This window comes from Carex rostrata, chromosome 15 (assembly GCF_964058835.1).
Source record: "Carex rostrata chromosome 15, lpCarRost1.2, whole genome shotgun sequence".
Classification (NCBI taxonomy): Eukaryota; Viridiplantae; Streptophyta; class Magnoliopsida; order Poales; family Cyperaceae; genus Carex; species Carex rostrata.
The window spans coordinates 9,101,664-9,117,972 of NC_135932.1; the positions used below are offsets into that span (position 1 = coordinate 9,101,664).

Here is a 16,309-nt window from a genome sequence, read left to right on the forward strand (position 1 = left end):
TGAAGAAAGATGTGGTGACAGTATAAAACTAGTACATTTTGTATCTTGCAAAGTTTATAAGCACTGTGGCGTCCTTATAGACGCGATAGTTATAACATCCCAGAAACCATGCCAGACGCCATAAACTAGGACGTTCACCAGCGCGCACGCCCAACCCCCTTAGACTGTCAAGCAAAATGGAGATACCTTAAATCAGCTTTTATTTGAACAAGGGATGAAAAGCGGGGTCATTAGAGAGAAACTTTTGGACAAGGTTTGATATATATATATATATGTTTCGAAGGTTAACAGCTGACAGTATGTTTTTATACAGTGACAACTGTTACAAGTAGACAGGAGTGCAATCTTCATTTTATTTTAATATCAGCTTTATGTTAGTTACTGCATTTTCTTCTACATTCCGTCTGTGTTGATGAAGAAAAGACTCCATGGCACGAGTATGATTTGGAGTACAAGGAAGCACAGAAACACGAGGCAACCAACCAAGAAGAAACCATAGAAAATCAGCTCTATTCGTTGGGCTATATATAATTAATTGTGACCAAACATGAGCTCAAAATTTTTCTTTTCTTTATCATAACATGGCCAATACATTTTTTCCCTCAAATAAAAAAACAAGTGGGCCAAAAAAAATTTAACAAGAGAAGGACACTATTCTACTATCCTGGCGAACTTAACACTGCCTTCATCGACAAGGCCCACTTGCTTCCTTTTCCTGGCAAGGGATTTGAAACCGCTATTTTCATCCACAAATTGAGCTGCAGTTCTCTCTCTCAGTTCCTCCAAACTTTCACCTTCTTTTGCTCTTTCAATGACCTAAACAAAAAAAATACATATATAAATATATTGTATATGAAGTAACAAATGTAAGTTATATAGTTATGGAAATTGCTCCAGAAATTGATTGCTCCAATTAATGAAAAATATTATCAAAACTTGCATCTTGTACCTTTTTTTCAATACATTTGCAGATTAAACGGAAAAATTAAGATTCACAAATTTTAAAAGTTTTATCTTGTTAAACATTTCATGTACTTGCTACCATTTTAATTAAAAAAAACTTGCTTCCTCAAGCTATAATTGAACTAAAAGCTTGCGTAAGAATAATATGAAGCCTACATGTATGTATAGAGTACACATTAGAAGGTAGGAGAAACTTGGTTAGTTTAAAAAGAAATTTTTTTATTTAACTTTGAACAGTAAATTTAAAAGCAGGATTTTATTTGCAATTGATCCAAAAAGATCTCCATGATTGAGATAATAAAAACAATTTGCAAATGCCCAAGAATAGCAGTAACTTATGAAAAAAAGGCAATAATACTGAAGGTCCAAAGAGATGAAAAATACCAAATGTCGGCCATAGAGATGAGTATTGGATAGAGATTGCATGGCATTTTGGGCTTCCTGCTTTGTAATATACTCCACAAATGCAAAGCCCCTGTGGGTCCCAAATTTCATTGGCAATCTAACACTCCTTATCTGAGAATTACAAAAAAATATGAAGTTTCGTCAGCAAAGGGTTCCAGTACTAGAAAAGAACCAAATAACTAGAAAAATGAAAGACCAAAGTCCTCAAAGGGCTGCATTTAATGACAAAATCTATTTGAAATAATCTCAACTGTAAGGGTTCCATTACAACCAATGTATTTGTTCATTCTTTTAGGTTTAGATTGGGTAACACAGAGAGAAGACTAGTCCAACTTTTTTTTAAAGGATTTGTAGACGTGCTTTTATTATGATTGATATGTTGATATACCTTACTCTACGTTATGGTCCTTTTCTGAACATGTAAACTGAAATGCACCAGGCAAACCAAAGAGCTAAATTGTGGTCTAAACATCAAGAGATGACCAAACTACATTTCGAAAAAGCTGGTAGATAAGAGCACCTAAGGGTGATAATTCATATTTTAGAGGGACATATGAGATATTTCACATTTGGCTAGGTTACGAGATATCAATACTTCATAGAGACAAACAGAAATTATGAATTTTAAAAAAAAAAAGGACAAGAAAATTATGTCAATAAACCAACAAAATTACCTGGCCAAAAGGACTAAACAACTGCCTTATATCTTTTGCTGTTGCTTCAAAAGCCACATTACGTACAATTAGTTTTGTAGAACTATACTCCTTTCCTTCTTTCTTTGGAACTGCATCCTCTTTCTTTGCATGGCAGAGTTCTAACATTAGAGCATGCCCATCCAATACAGTTCCCTGTATGAGTACAAAACAGAATATAATACCTTCAAGACAGGTAATTTCATACAAAGACAACAAACCATAATCTTATGTAATATCGGAAAATTTCAGGTCTACCCTGATCCAGCCTGTCAAAGTTACAATTTGGTGCACATCATCATCCCAAATAGATAGAAAGAGAAAGATTAAATAAATTAGCACAATTGAATAAAAATATTAGTTGGGCAGGGAAAATCAAAACCTTCTAAACAAACCCAACACATGCCATCAGCTAATCAAGAAATCATATTCTTCTAAATTGCAAATCCTAATCATGCCTAGTACAACAAGTCCAAAGTGTAGTAGGACCACAAAAGAGAAATGAATCTATAGAAAAGGAGAGCTGTCACAAGCAAACAAGTGCAGCATAGCCCAGGAGGGAAATGATACCTGAAGTTCTTTCAATACATTGGTAGCTGTCTCGACTGAATCAAACTCTATGAAGCCAAAACCCATGGAGACGTTCTTGCCATTTTTAAGGTGCTTTTTGATCTAGCAAGGCGATAAAGAACAGTTTAAGAAAAAAAGTGAAAGCTGAGATAGGAAAAAAAAACCAATTAAGAAAAGATACCTTCACGCTTCTTATAGTTCCGCTCTTAATATTGTTGCCAAAATGTTGCTTTAATAATTCTTCTGTTGTCCTAAAGTTCAAGTTCTTGACAAAGAGTGACCTCGACTGCAAGAAAATGTTGAAATGGTCAAAAGCCATTTAAGGGGTGAATGATGATAATTGACTATCGATAAAATCCTGTAAAGAAGCTTTCAGTCGAAATAATGTAGAATGCTCAAGGTAAGTCATATTAATTGACTTGACACCCATTGTAATGTTTGAATGTTCCTTACAATAAGCCAAAAAAGTTGGAAATCAATACTCAATAAGAGAAATGCAGGGTATTATTTGCAGACAGGTCAGACAACGGGTGTAACTTGGAAGTAGAAAACCATCAGATATTGTAGCATATGATTCTTTTAAGGGAGAGAAGGCAAACCTCAACCCTGTCAAGATCAATTTCTTCTTCGTCTACTACCCCTAAACTTTGGTCCAACAGAACCTTCTTCGTTAACTTCTCCCCTACTGCTGGTAGATCATTTGTTTCTTCTTGAGTAACAGTTGCTGTTGTTTGTGACAATATATTATCCGGTGCCCATTCCAGATAGAGAGGGGCATCTCTGTTAAAACAGAAAAGGGAAGAGGGGGAGAGGGAAAAGGAAAAGAGAAGATTTAGTCCTGGAACTATTCAATAGCTCAGTAAAATTGAAAACCTTCTCAGAGTTTTGCTATAAATTTCAAATTTAGTTTTCTATTTTTTTTTTTTTTTTTTTGGGGGGGGGGGGGGTGGGGGTGGGGGTGGAGGGTGGGGAGGCTCCGAAGTACTTGAAGATCAAATTTCATCCAATTAGATTGAACCAATTATTTGGATGTTCCTTTTCTTACAAATATTGAGACTAGATCAGGCTGAGAGACATAAAACCACTAAACCCCAAATCATTGATCTAAACTGCATTCTCTATTACAAGTAAATATTATAGGCAAAATACAAATCCTTGATCTAAATATATTTTCAAGGACTTGGAAATAGTACTTGTAAGCAAAACCAAAAGTACAGAATGAGGAACTACCTGTAACGCTTGTAGGCTAAACCCTTGAAAGCTGAACGAGCCTCTGCCGGTTCAATATAGATTACCTGAGATTCAGATCAGCAAAAACAGGATGAAGTTCCATGATAGATGCAATGAAAAGAATATTATGCAAACTATCTGCAAATTAAACAAAAGTTTCTCGTAGTTGCAATGTAGATCTAAAACATTTTGGTATATAACAATTAATTGACATGTCAAGCAAAATATTTTATTAAATTACACTATATTTTGCATAATAATTGGAAAACTAAGAAAAAATCCATGCCAACTAGTGAACCCGACATCTGCTTTCCCTTGACCATATCACAGTCAAATATAGCAAATATAGGCTCAGGCAGAGGAAGTCTTTTAATGGAGTATTCATTTCCATTACAATGATCCAATAGTTTTTCATAGCAACATCTAAAAAAAAATGCAAAAATGTCATTTGCAGATGCAAGATTGCCAGGCATTGTTTTTGCAAGCAAGCTACATGTCCAGAATGCCTATACTTAAAATTTATCAGCAATAACAATGAAGAAAAATGGAGCACAGGAAAACAGGTAAATACCACGGCCAAAGCTCGAGTTGGCGGTAGAATAATCTTTTCAATGATACCAAATTTACCAAACATGGCAAATAAATCCCCCTCTGAACAACTATAGGGCAAGTTCTTAACCAAAATTATGTGATTGCTTCTCTTTGTACTTTCACACTTCTTTGCAGCCAACTCTTCAAGTGCAGCCACATTAACCCCCAAATTGGAAAGAGATCTTTTCATCTCAGCTATAATTTGGGTCTCACCAAGAGCAATACGAACTGCTAGATCATCAGCCTCCCTGTCGAGCAACTCGCTTTTTGATATGCCGTGCTTTCTTGCTATATTCTCTACGACCTGGTTGTAAAGCAAGAGACAGAGGTCAACTAAACTAAGGAAGTCAATCAAATATTACGGACAGAAAAATGACTATTCTTACATGCAACAAATATTCTTTTTTGGAAGAGAAAAAGTACTTTATCAAATTTGCAAATAATGCCCAACCTGGATTTTGCAAAACCCAACATTTTCATACTATATCGCATACATGACCATAAGATCTTGAAATGCAGAAGGATTAACAATTTTGGCCCAAATTTATAAAAATATGTTTTATTTTTCCTTATCTCAACTTGAACATATATCGATCCACACAAAAATTGCTGGGTTTCAAATTCAAATGATCCAAATATGAATTTTGGTTATGATACAAATTATGTGCAAATATGGTAAAACAAGAGAAATCAATTTAAAAGAAGGTTGAATTATAACTAGATCTGTGCTTCTGTATTAATTATTCTGCATTTGTGGTTTGCTTTTTGGTGGGTAATTACAAAATTAGTTCATATAGCAACCAACCCAGTAGTGCAAACCAAATAAATAAGAGCTAAATAAACCTATCTACAAATAATAGCACGATGCAAAACAAAACATAAAAAGATATCAAATACCACTTCAAGAGAGAATGCATACAGTGTCTGGCCGCATGAAGAGACTATTCCAGGCGCGTGTATCACCACTTGCTTCTGCATCTTTTCTCTGCTCCTCTCTTTTCTTTTTCAAACTCTTCTTCTCGCCACCCAGTGTATCATCAACACTTTTGAAAATTTAATATGTTAAAACGAGTACTCTTAATTCTCTTGCAGCCTATTAATCTCATAAAGCTAAGTGTGGCAATGCAAATACAAAACATGTTGAGAATACAACAGATAACCCAGATTCAATCAGGATATTTCAGTCCACTAGAAGGTTAGGTTCAGGTTAGTAGGTCATGATCAAACTCTTACCTGATTAAAACATTTTTTATATATAACCAACATGCCAATTTTGTCATTTATACACTAGTTCACCCAGAAAAATTAACTGAGAATACAAATAAGCCTCCTGTTTGTACAAGTTCAGTTTGCAAGTATTAAATATGATATATCAGGTGTCTACCATTTGGCTTAACAGGATCACCACAGCTCTGCTAAGCTTTGCTTTGTTTGTTGGTGATCCAAGCATGGCATGAGCAATGAAGTGTCCCTCCGAGGGCATAGATAGACATGTGCATAACAAAAACAAAAAAAAGGGAAGTATATTGAAGGAATATACTTACTCTGCTTTGTCATTCTTTTGAGGCTTGGCAGCCATAACATGCAACAATCTTCCTTGAAAAATTGAATTGTCTAATTCTTCTAGTGCCCTGAAGTAAAGGATGGTCATTAACTGTATCAGGCTATCAGAAAATAAGGTTAAAGAGAAGAGAGGATTTCAAGTCATAAGCACAATTGCAAAACCAGAACTGCATGTCATTTGGAAATGGCAATAATTGCAGATTACATTGAGTACCTATTTTTCCATGTATGACATAGATGCAAAAAAAACAAGAGATGTTGGGTTTCTGTGGTGGAAAATATTTAATCTATTGATTAAAGATTATTATACCCCTACATCCATACCTTCAACAATTCATTTTTTTTCCTTTTCAACTTGTGAAAAGTAAAATCACACCAGCAGATTTAGATTCTAAATTCCAACCTTCTAGGGTTTTTTTTATGACATGAGTGGTTGAGCTAACATATATTTTTCAGAAGAGAAATATCTGCCAAATAGATACACTTTGAACAAATGAGATGCTACATGCAAATTACCAGATGGTAACGAGTGTTACTAATGCAATAATGAACTGAGGGATGTTTCTTTAAAACATGTCTAAAGTTCTACGATTAATCTTTTTTCCAAGAAAAGAAATAAATAGATACCTGACTGCAGACTCAGGAGAAGCATAAAGCACATAACCAATGCCTTTTGATCGTTTTGAGTCTCTGTCAACCACCACGTGTACCTGTGAAACATCTCCGTGCTGGTTGAAGAGCTCTCTCAGTTCATCTTCACTGAAAATCATAAAGAGCAAGAAAAACAAAAAAGCAAGAAGAAACAATAAGACAACGCCCACAAAAGGGTTATGCCAGAAGGCATACAAGTACACCTCAACTATGAATCAGGCACTTATCAGTGCCAGACTAACCTTGTCTGAGATCTCAAGAGATCTAGGTCTAAAACTAATGGTTTTAAGATTATTAGGGGCTATATAGTCATTATTTTTTGTTCTCTTTTGCCGACTAACCTCAGTTTTTTATACAGCAGAAAAAATTTGATAGCAAGATGCTAATAAAAGAAAAAAGGTGTAATTTCGAGTATTAGTAAGAAGAGGAAAGCTTAAAAAAAAAGGCGAAGAACATAATGAACAGAACTGGATCATCACCAATAGCCAAGATTTAACCTGCAAGGTACAGGAACCTCATAAAGGCCTCAGTTTGTGGCGTGATAGCTTTCAGGTGATACTTTAGACATTTTGAGTTACAAGGACCATCTATACCTTATACCACAAATGCTGCTGCAGGGAACTTACTATGCACAACCTAAATGCTCGGCAAATCCAAAACTACCTTAATAAGGACCAAAAAGCTAACCCAACATTACAAAGTAAAAAAAAATAATATGCCAGACAAACTCACGTCGTTGTGTATGGAAGATTCCTAACAAATAAGCGCCCCGTATCCAAAACCAGCTTCCTATCATCACTTGGGTCTTCTAAATCTGAACCTGATTTCTCATTTCCATCCCTTTCTGTGTGCTTCAAATCCGATTCTGATTCCAATTCCAACTCCTTCTCTGATTCCTTTTCCGACTCCGATTCTGACTCAGACCCCAGTTCTGATTTTACCTCCTCATCCGATTCCGATTCCGACTCAGATTCAGATTCAGATTCTGAATCGGACCAGTTTTCCTTTACTCTGCTTTTGAAATAATCCATATCTGTGACAGCTTCATCCTTTGGTTTCTTCTCCTTTCCTCTATCCTCCTCCTCGGATGGTTTAGTAATTTCAGTAGAAGATTCTACTTCCCTGGCTTTATTTTTCTTCTTGCTAGGTTTCTTCTCTTCGGCTTTGACCTCTTCCTCAATACCTTATTTAGTAAGGAGAACAAAAAGATATGAAAGAAGAGGAGAGAAGAAACAAAGTGCAAGAATGAAATCCAGTTTCAATAATAAAACCCTACAAAATACTTAAATTACTCGTGAAGGAAAGGAATTCTACAAATTAGAGCTACTATGTCACCACAGTTGCAAACAATACACAATGTTTCTCATGCTTCAAGCTGACATTAACTTCTTTATTTTTTTTGCTATGTAATAACAAATCAAATTAAGGTTATGATAAACAAAAAACTTGTTATACCTCTATGATTTTTGCTCAACCAAGTAATACAATTTGGGCTTTAAAGTTGGAAGATACCAACTAAGCACAAGTCAATATCTAACAGGTTTAAATTGCTAAATTCAATGCATGCCAAAATATCCAGGTTTTTGCCACAATTTGTAAATATCAGAAGTACCACACACAAGTTGCAAATAAAGAAACTTATTCATTCTAGTTAGCAACCAAAAAGAAAAGAATAAAAAGCCAATATAAAGATAACAGTGTTTTAATTAAATTGATACCAGTCATGTCATTTTCCCATATCTTGGACTTCGAGCGGGGCTGCATAACATGCAAGAAATCCTGTAGCTTCGGATCAGACAAATCCTTGCTCTCTGATATTGTTGCTTGAGACGAATTCAGGTCTCCTTTATCATTTTTGAATTGAGTGTTACTTTTTATATCTTTCTTTGAAGAGTGTCGAGACCAAGGCCGAGGCAATGCTGTGTCACCCACCTTTCGAGCAACCTAAAGCAAGTTCAATTGATTGTATAAGCATGTTTAATTGATTGTATAAATTTTGGATACTTTGGACTACGCCTTAATAGTTATCATCATAAGTTAATGGGTTTGCTCACTTCACGTACATTACACAATTGGTTCCTCCTCAAGTTTAAAGTTTATACAAATCATTAGAACTAATATGAGAAATGTCACGTAAACATAATTTCAAGATTGGCATGGACAAGATATGAATTTTGAAAGAGGTCACCAGTGTGAATTTACAGTTTTCTCGTTTGAAAATGCTTTGTTAAGATAATTTTATGATGTAAAAGGTAGGTGATTAGTAGGAAAGAAATTATTACTATAAGAGCTAGAGGAAACAAATATTATTTACATTATCTGTTTATCAACAAAGAGTGTAGCTTATATTTAAAAATGAAAAAAGTTAATCAATTAAAGTAAAAATTTAAGATCAAATGAAGAAATGTCAACTAGGATTTGATGCTTCACGTGAATTAGTGGCTTTAATATCATTATATGAGGGTAGTTTGGAGCTTCGGCCTGGTATCTCAGCTGAGATATAAATAACAAGTGCTAAACGAGTCAGGTCAGGATGGATCATGATGAACCAATGTCCTCGACCTTACAAGTAATGAAGGGTACCTCACAAAGAATTTTGCAAGTATCCATGTAGGTGTTGTTGAAGTAACTAATGGCTGCTTGTGCCTCATTCTCAGTACGAAAGCCAACAAAAGCAAATTGCCTACTCTTCCCATCACTGTTTAATAACCAACAAGAGATATAAAATGAGTTTCTCTTTTATGACCAAGAAAGATGTATTAGCTGATTGTACATTTAGCACCTGGCTCGTTGTCTTTCTGTACTAACAAGTCTGGTTATCCTTAGTTAGAAGGAAGGACTATACATCTGCACTAATTCTGTGTGGCTATGAACCCAAAACCAATTTTTCATGGTGATGGGCTGAACCTTAATTTCAGTATAGTAATCTACTAATGCAATTTACCACAAACAATAATGTATACCTAGTGCGTATGACCTTCGCATCAGTAACCTCTCCTTTTCGAGAAAAGAACTCCCTTAACCGCTCTTCATTTGCATATTTCGGCAAGCTCTTTACACAAATCCTGGACCTATTTCATGCAGAGAAATAAGAAAAGGTGATTTGAGAAAAGAAAAAATAAATTAGTAAGATAGTTTGGAAATGAGTGATATTTTTTCTTCCTCTCCAGAGTCCACTTCTGCTCAATCTATCTATCCCTAATTTGCACTTACATCCTTTAAAGAAAGGAACTTCTGGAGATATTAATCTTTCTCCCCGCCGCGGGAGATATTAATCTTCCTCCTCTCCTCTGTCCGTACAAGATCGAGCCGACGAGGTTTTATATTAGGGTTTTACCGGAATTCGCATCCTCTGAGATATCTCAAACTATGCGCGACTTTTTGGAAAATCTTAACCGTTCAAATATGTTCTACACGAATCATAAAGCACAAATAATACGGGTCCCTGCGCTATCCCCGAATAGACGAGTGCGTATATCTCAACTTTTGCGTGACCTACGTGTCCGGTGCCTATTCGGGGGTGATGTAGAGTCAGTATTATGTGTGCTTTGATATTCGTGCAGCACGTTTTTAAACGGTTGGGATTTTCCACAAAGTCGTGCAAAGTTCGCACCCTGTTCATCAATTAAGTGTTCCAAATAAATAACATTGGCATGAAAAGAAGCTTGTTTTTTTCATGAGTAATGATCATTGGTGTGGTTATAAAAAGTGATCAAGGCACATATTAATGTTTACAATTTTTTTAATGGCAGATAATTAAACATATTAGTTCATGTGTCACTTATATCTGAGACCTCAAAAATATTTTGACTTCCTGACTTTTCTTCTATTGACACAAGCAAACAAACTAATTAGTAGAGAATATGATTTTCTTCATTATCATAACGATACATAACATCAATAGTACATCCAAATCCAATCATTAAAATATTATTTAAGTTATATGCGCTATCTTAATTTTTCAATTAAATCATTTGAGACATTAGAGGAGACCAAATTAATACAAAAACAAAAGACATGACACTGTATATTTACTAATAAAGTAATAATAGCATCTCTTGTTTTAATGTCCTATTGTGTACAAAAACTCTATAATTGAATAGATTTCCATTGAAAACCATCAGTAAGATTAGTTAAAAAAATATGTATATTATACAACATATAATTGGACCACCTGTTAAACCAGTAATTACGATGTTCCCAACTAATTTCCCTAAAACATAAACATAACCAGAGCTAAACCCTAAAATGAATACTAGTACTTACATCCTTTAAAAAAATGAATTCTGGAGAGATTAATTCCGCCACAAACAAAATTATTGCAACTTTTTGTAAGCAGGAACGAAGAATTTGGGAATAGATTTAACGAAACCGGTGTACAGCACAGCTCGCGCAGAGAGAGGAGAGAAGAGAGAAGGTTTTAGTTCTAGGGTTTTCGATCTAAAACACCGAACAAGACAGGGCGATAGATAATGAATTGGGCCGGATCCTAGTTCTGCAAAGCCCAGTCATTTTTATTAGGCCCATATCTTAGCAATGTCTTAGAGCAATAAAAGTTGCAATTCATCTCACATCATACCTTTCGCTTTAATCCATAGTAACACTACTCTTCTCTCTTGGGCCTGTCGGCTCCATTATTGTTCGCGTTGGAAAATAAAAATTCAGTTCAACTGAATTTTTTTTTCCACAAAAATAGTAAAAAACAGTTCAATTCTTATGCCTACTTTCATTCCCAATGATGGACCGAATAGGCCCTAATATCCTCCTCTCTCTCTCTCTCTAACCTCTCTACCTATATTTCAGACTTGTCAAACGCAAGAAATGACAATATATACTTGTAAACTGAATTTTATATATTTTTTTTAAATTTACTATTTTAAAAATAGATATAAAAATCACTTAATTTGAAAATTTTGAACCATAAAAAACAGTGATTTTCTACCTATATTAAAAAATAGTAAAAAATTCTAAAAATGTAAAATTTAGTCTGTAAATATACATTCATATTTAAATCATGTTGAATGGTTCGAATCGACCATTAGAATTTTCAAAACAAAGATATTGATCCGTAGTACGGATCCATCCATGCTATGCATAGTGCCATAGACTCACTCAACATTTGTAGTTTAATAAATTAATAGTTTATTTATTAAAGAATAGCACGTCAGTTTGTAATTAAGAATAGAGATTACGTTAAATTTGTCGAAAAATAATTACTAAAATTGTTCATGTGATAAAAAAGAATCATTTAATTTTTAGGAAGAAAAATATTCTTCGGCTGACAATTTGTGAAGCACGACGAGGACCAACTGAACACTTGTTAGTTGTCAGTTGTTATATGTTTCTAAACTGATAAAAGATGATTTTTTTTTTCTAATATCAAACGGTACAGTAATTATTTCTCAATAAATTTCATGTCATATTCCTATGATTTTAGTTATTATTAGTACAATTTTAAATTTTACATCTTAGTAATATTACATTTTTTTTAACATATTACTTATTATTATCTGATTAACAATTCAAATCTTTCTAAGATGATATAATGAATCTGTACAGCGACAGAGGAGAACTTCAGCTAGTAGGCTCAAACAGGGGCGGACCCATGTGGAGCTAGGGAGGGGCAATTGTCCCCGCTAGATTTTGAGTTTTAGTGGTGATTTATCGGTTTCGATCGACTTTGCTTCCTTGAAATTTTTTTGCCTCCTTTTGGATGTTTGATTTGTAATTCATATTAAATTTAGGGTTAAAATCAAAATAAATTTCTTGAATTATAATTGGTAATTAGAATTATAAGTTAGAGCATCATAAATTCCGAAATTTTTAAATATACCATGGTTCAAAAAAAGATAAACCCAAACACTATTTTTTTGAAATTTTTTGAATTTTGACACTGCCGCATCCCGAGGGAGCGGCCACCCTGTTTTCAGTTCAAAGTCACATGAGAAAAAAGCAAAAAAGCAAAAAAAAAAAAAAAAAAAAAAAAGGGCCGCTGCCCCTAGATGCGGCCCGCAGAAAAGTGGCCGCATCTAGGCGATGCGGTCATGTCAAAATTCAAAAATTTTCAAAACCGGGGTGTTTGGGTTTATCTTTTTTGGAATGATGGTATATTTAAAAATTTCGGTCATAAATTACAAGTCTTTTATTGAAAAATATAAGTTAAAGCATTATTTTTTTTATCAAATATCTAATTAGTTAATGGATTTAAATCCGATTCAATAATTTTTCTCTTTCCTAACGAAAATTCTGAATCCACCTCTGAGCTCAAACACCTCCAAAAAAATATCTAACTGTTCACATCATCTACTCCAAGTAGTTTACCTGCTGCATATTTCTTTTTTCTTCCTTTTTGTCTATTTCTTTGTAAAATATTCTAATTGACAATTTACTTTTTTAGCATTTTTAAGTAAAAACCCATTCTTTGTAGTAATTTTAGTATTCTTCCTAAAATTTGAGCTTCCATTATTTCAGTTCGACGCATATATAGAAAATTTTAATCTATTCATTCGGGTACATATGCACTTCAATATAAGCATAAATTAGTCTTTCTTGTTAAAAGAATAGATGGCAAAAATTAGTCTTTTCTACTGTAACATGCTAGATGTCGTCTATGAACCAGAAAGGGGTAGGCAATTGTCTATTCCTAAATTTTGAAAAACCGGTTATAGGTTAATGTATAATCGGATTGTTGTCTATTTCTGAAGAAAATTTTGTCTACCTCTAAACAATTTAGAGAGATGTTGCATGAAATGAATTATGTCTATTATGATTCAACATATTACAATTGACTGTTTATATAGGCTACAGCTCACAGGCTCTATTGCAATTACATTCGTCTCATTGATCTAACTACTTACAGTTACATGACCAAATCTAGTCTAACTAATCTAACTCCTCTAACTGCCTTCATGCCTCTATTACGCCCCCTCAAGCGAAACATGGTGCGTGGTAGCAATGTTGAGTTTGCTCCAAAAAGAAGAAGGTCGATACCAATATCTCAATGCCGTTTTGCGATTTGAATCGCCATTCGGGTCTCCTTGAAGGTAGAAGAGAAGAAGGAGCTCTTTTGACTCAAGAATGCTTCCATGTACTCGAGAGGCTCGTTTGAGTCCTCTTTGAAAAATAAAAACAAAAGAGAAAATAAAATGGAATAGCTCATGGCTTAATTTGTGACAAGTACATGGTTTCAAGAGGCTTTTTAGCTCTCTTGTCTCGTTTTCGAGAAGCATTTTGTAGGGAGAGAAGAAGAGAAGAGAAGAAGGAGCCCGGCATTGGTTCGGCTTGATTAGACATGATCAGTAAGGCTGAGCAGCACGGTCTGTTGGAACTGCAGTTGGAGAGGATCAGGAATAAAAGAGGCGTAGGAAAGTACGTGATTTGAAAAGGCCACTGAGAACTGATTTGAGTAGTGGGCTGTTGACTTTTTTTTGTATTGAAGAAGGGGCTCTGTATTCTTTAAACCGGATCATAAAAAAATGATTTGGGCCGAACAACACAATAGATTTTGTTGCAATAGCCTGTATGGGCTATCTTTTCTTCTATTCGTACACACAGCAGAGACTGTTTCTTGCTCCAAATCCCTAGCCGCAATCAGAGAGAGAGGGAGAGGGGTTGAGGACCTAATAGAAGGTCGCCATGCCATCTGGACACGGTCTCCGGTCGCGCACAAGGTGGTGTCAACACCTTCTCGGTGGTGGCTGAGTTGTGTCGGATCATCGTAACACGGCAGAGATCGGAGATGCTCACCATGAGAAGGGTGATGCATATCTGATTGAGCGATAGCAAGTCTCCACTCGGATCTGGTACGAATCTGGCAGATCGTCAATCCACCTCGGCTCGATTGGCGTGTTAGGCGATGCTGAGACATAAACGACGCCAGGTCATGGACGGTGATTGTGCGGCCTGTGCAAAAATGAGACTGCGACGGGGCTTCTGTCCACCGTGGTGGAGTTTGATGATCTCCTTGCGAGTCTCGTCGCCTCAGCGGTGGATCTGGTTGTGTCAGCTCGCAGAGCTCCGTATCAGACGACGAGGTGCGTACCTCTACTGGTCTGGATCAGTGCTTGGCGATCTATTCTGGTGTTCTTGATCTCGCCTGATTCTTGAACTGATCTGATGTGATACTGGTTATCGATTTGTTTTTTTTTTTCATTTTCTTGTTTTGTTGGAAGAAAGGAATAGGAGATAGGAATAGAGGGAATAAGGGAAAATAGAGAATAGAAGGGATTTAGGCTAGAATAGAGAGGAATAGAAACTTATTTCTGGAATAAAGGTTTTATTTTTTTTTCAGATCTAGAATGGAGGGTTTTGAGGCATAATTCCTGGAATAGGCGCAAGCCTAATTCCAGCTTTACCAAAGCTCTCTGATACCATGTAAACGATTTAGAGAGATGTTGAATAAAATAAATTATTTCTATTATGATTCAGCAGATTAATTACAATTGACTGTTTATATAGGCTACAGCTCACAAGTTCTATTGTAATTACATTCATCTCATTGATCTAACTACTTACAATTACATGACCAAATCTAATCTAACTAATCTAATTGCTCTTAAGCAATCTACAATTTAGTTTATTCACTGCAATCATCTAGTCTTTTTAGTAAATGGCCTACTCCTGATAAAAATTCTAAGGGGATGTCTATGGTGCAGCAAAATTGTTTTGGCTATAGTACAGCAAAATTATAGCCATTCATTTTTTAAATCCGACGATTGGGAATATTAGAAATTTAACAGTATTTCTCCGTTACATTTAACAAAAATGTTAGTCGGAAGGGCAAATTGGTCATTTTACAATGAACCTTATATTTCATACTCTCAGACATATCCTCTTCGCCCTTTTTAAACGCTCGTGACCACCCCCTCCTCCCGTCTGTATTGGTAGCCGAGCAAGCGGGCCGCCCCTCTCCGCCATTTTCTTCGCTCTCGCTCTCTCTACGGAACACCGTGCCCAAATTCCCCCCCCCCCTCTCTCTCTCTTAGCCCGAGCACTGAGCACAAGATGAGATGAGAGCCAAGCAAATACAGATGAATCCCTCCATCCAAAGCATGTATGACACGGCAAGATCGAAGTACAATTTCTATATGGCTCAGACTCTCTGACCACCTGGGCCCCATCATCCACTAAGTGATATTTCATGAGTTGGGGTTGTGTCTGGGATTGTATCTAGGAATTTCATAATAGCATGTAGTTGATTTCATATTATGTGTTATGTAATTGAATTAGTATGACTTAATTTTACTTTCTTCTTAATTAATCGCAAGTTTTGTGCTATTGAATAGTTCTATGCATGTTTATTTCATACCTGGACTGATTCATTGATCCCCAAACATAGCATGTAGTTGATTGTACCTGGACAATACTGGTACCAAACAACAGAATCAAGAACGAAAGCAACTGGTATTTAAGTAAAAGAAAAGTAAACCTGAGGAGTCCATTTAATTTCTGATTTTGGTTGAATTATCTCCAAAATTGATATTGATTAAAAGCACAGTTAAATAATTGCATTTAGGACAAATCAACCATTCTTTACATTAACAGATTGATCAAAATGAATGAAACAATTTCATCCGCCAAAAAATGAAAGAAAAAGTCAATTCAGATTTTGAGTGAAACGGAAACTAACATCTTTGACAAAATTA

At 35.3% G+C, this 16,309-nt stretch overlaps 1 protein-coding gene across 2 annotated transcripts; it reads right to left on the minus strand.

Annotated features, from left to right (window-relative positions):
• Positions 1-548: 548 nt before the first annotated feature.
• Positions 549-11,125, minus strand: LOC144565909 (uncharacterized). 2 transcript variants are annotated; one of them, XM_078315749.1, is made up of 16 exons: positions 10,932-11,125; positions 9,629-9,736; positions 9,249-9,363; positions 8,384-8,609; positions 7,398-7,848; positions 6,642-6,773; positions 5,996-6,082; positions 5,371-5,494; positions 4,432-4,755; positions 3,861-3,925; positions 3,230-3,410; positions 2,812-2,916; positions 2,631-2,732; positions 2,043-2,216; positions 1,348-1,479; positions 549-816 (listed from the first exon to the last, which is right to left on the minus strand). In XM_078315749.1, coding segments are annotated over exons 1-16 (2,493 nt in total). In that variant the 5' UTR covers positions 10,934-11,125; the 3' UTR covers positions 549-651. The 2 variants fall into 2 exon arrangements, with proteins under 2 accessions (XP_078171875.1, XP_078171876.1); XM_078315750.1 differs by lacking the exon at positions 10,932-11,125 and adding an exon at positions 9,879-9,959.
• Positions 11,126-16,309: the final 5,184 nt, after the last annotated feature.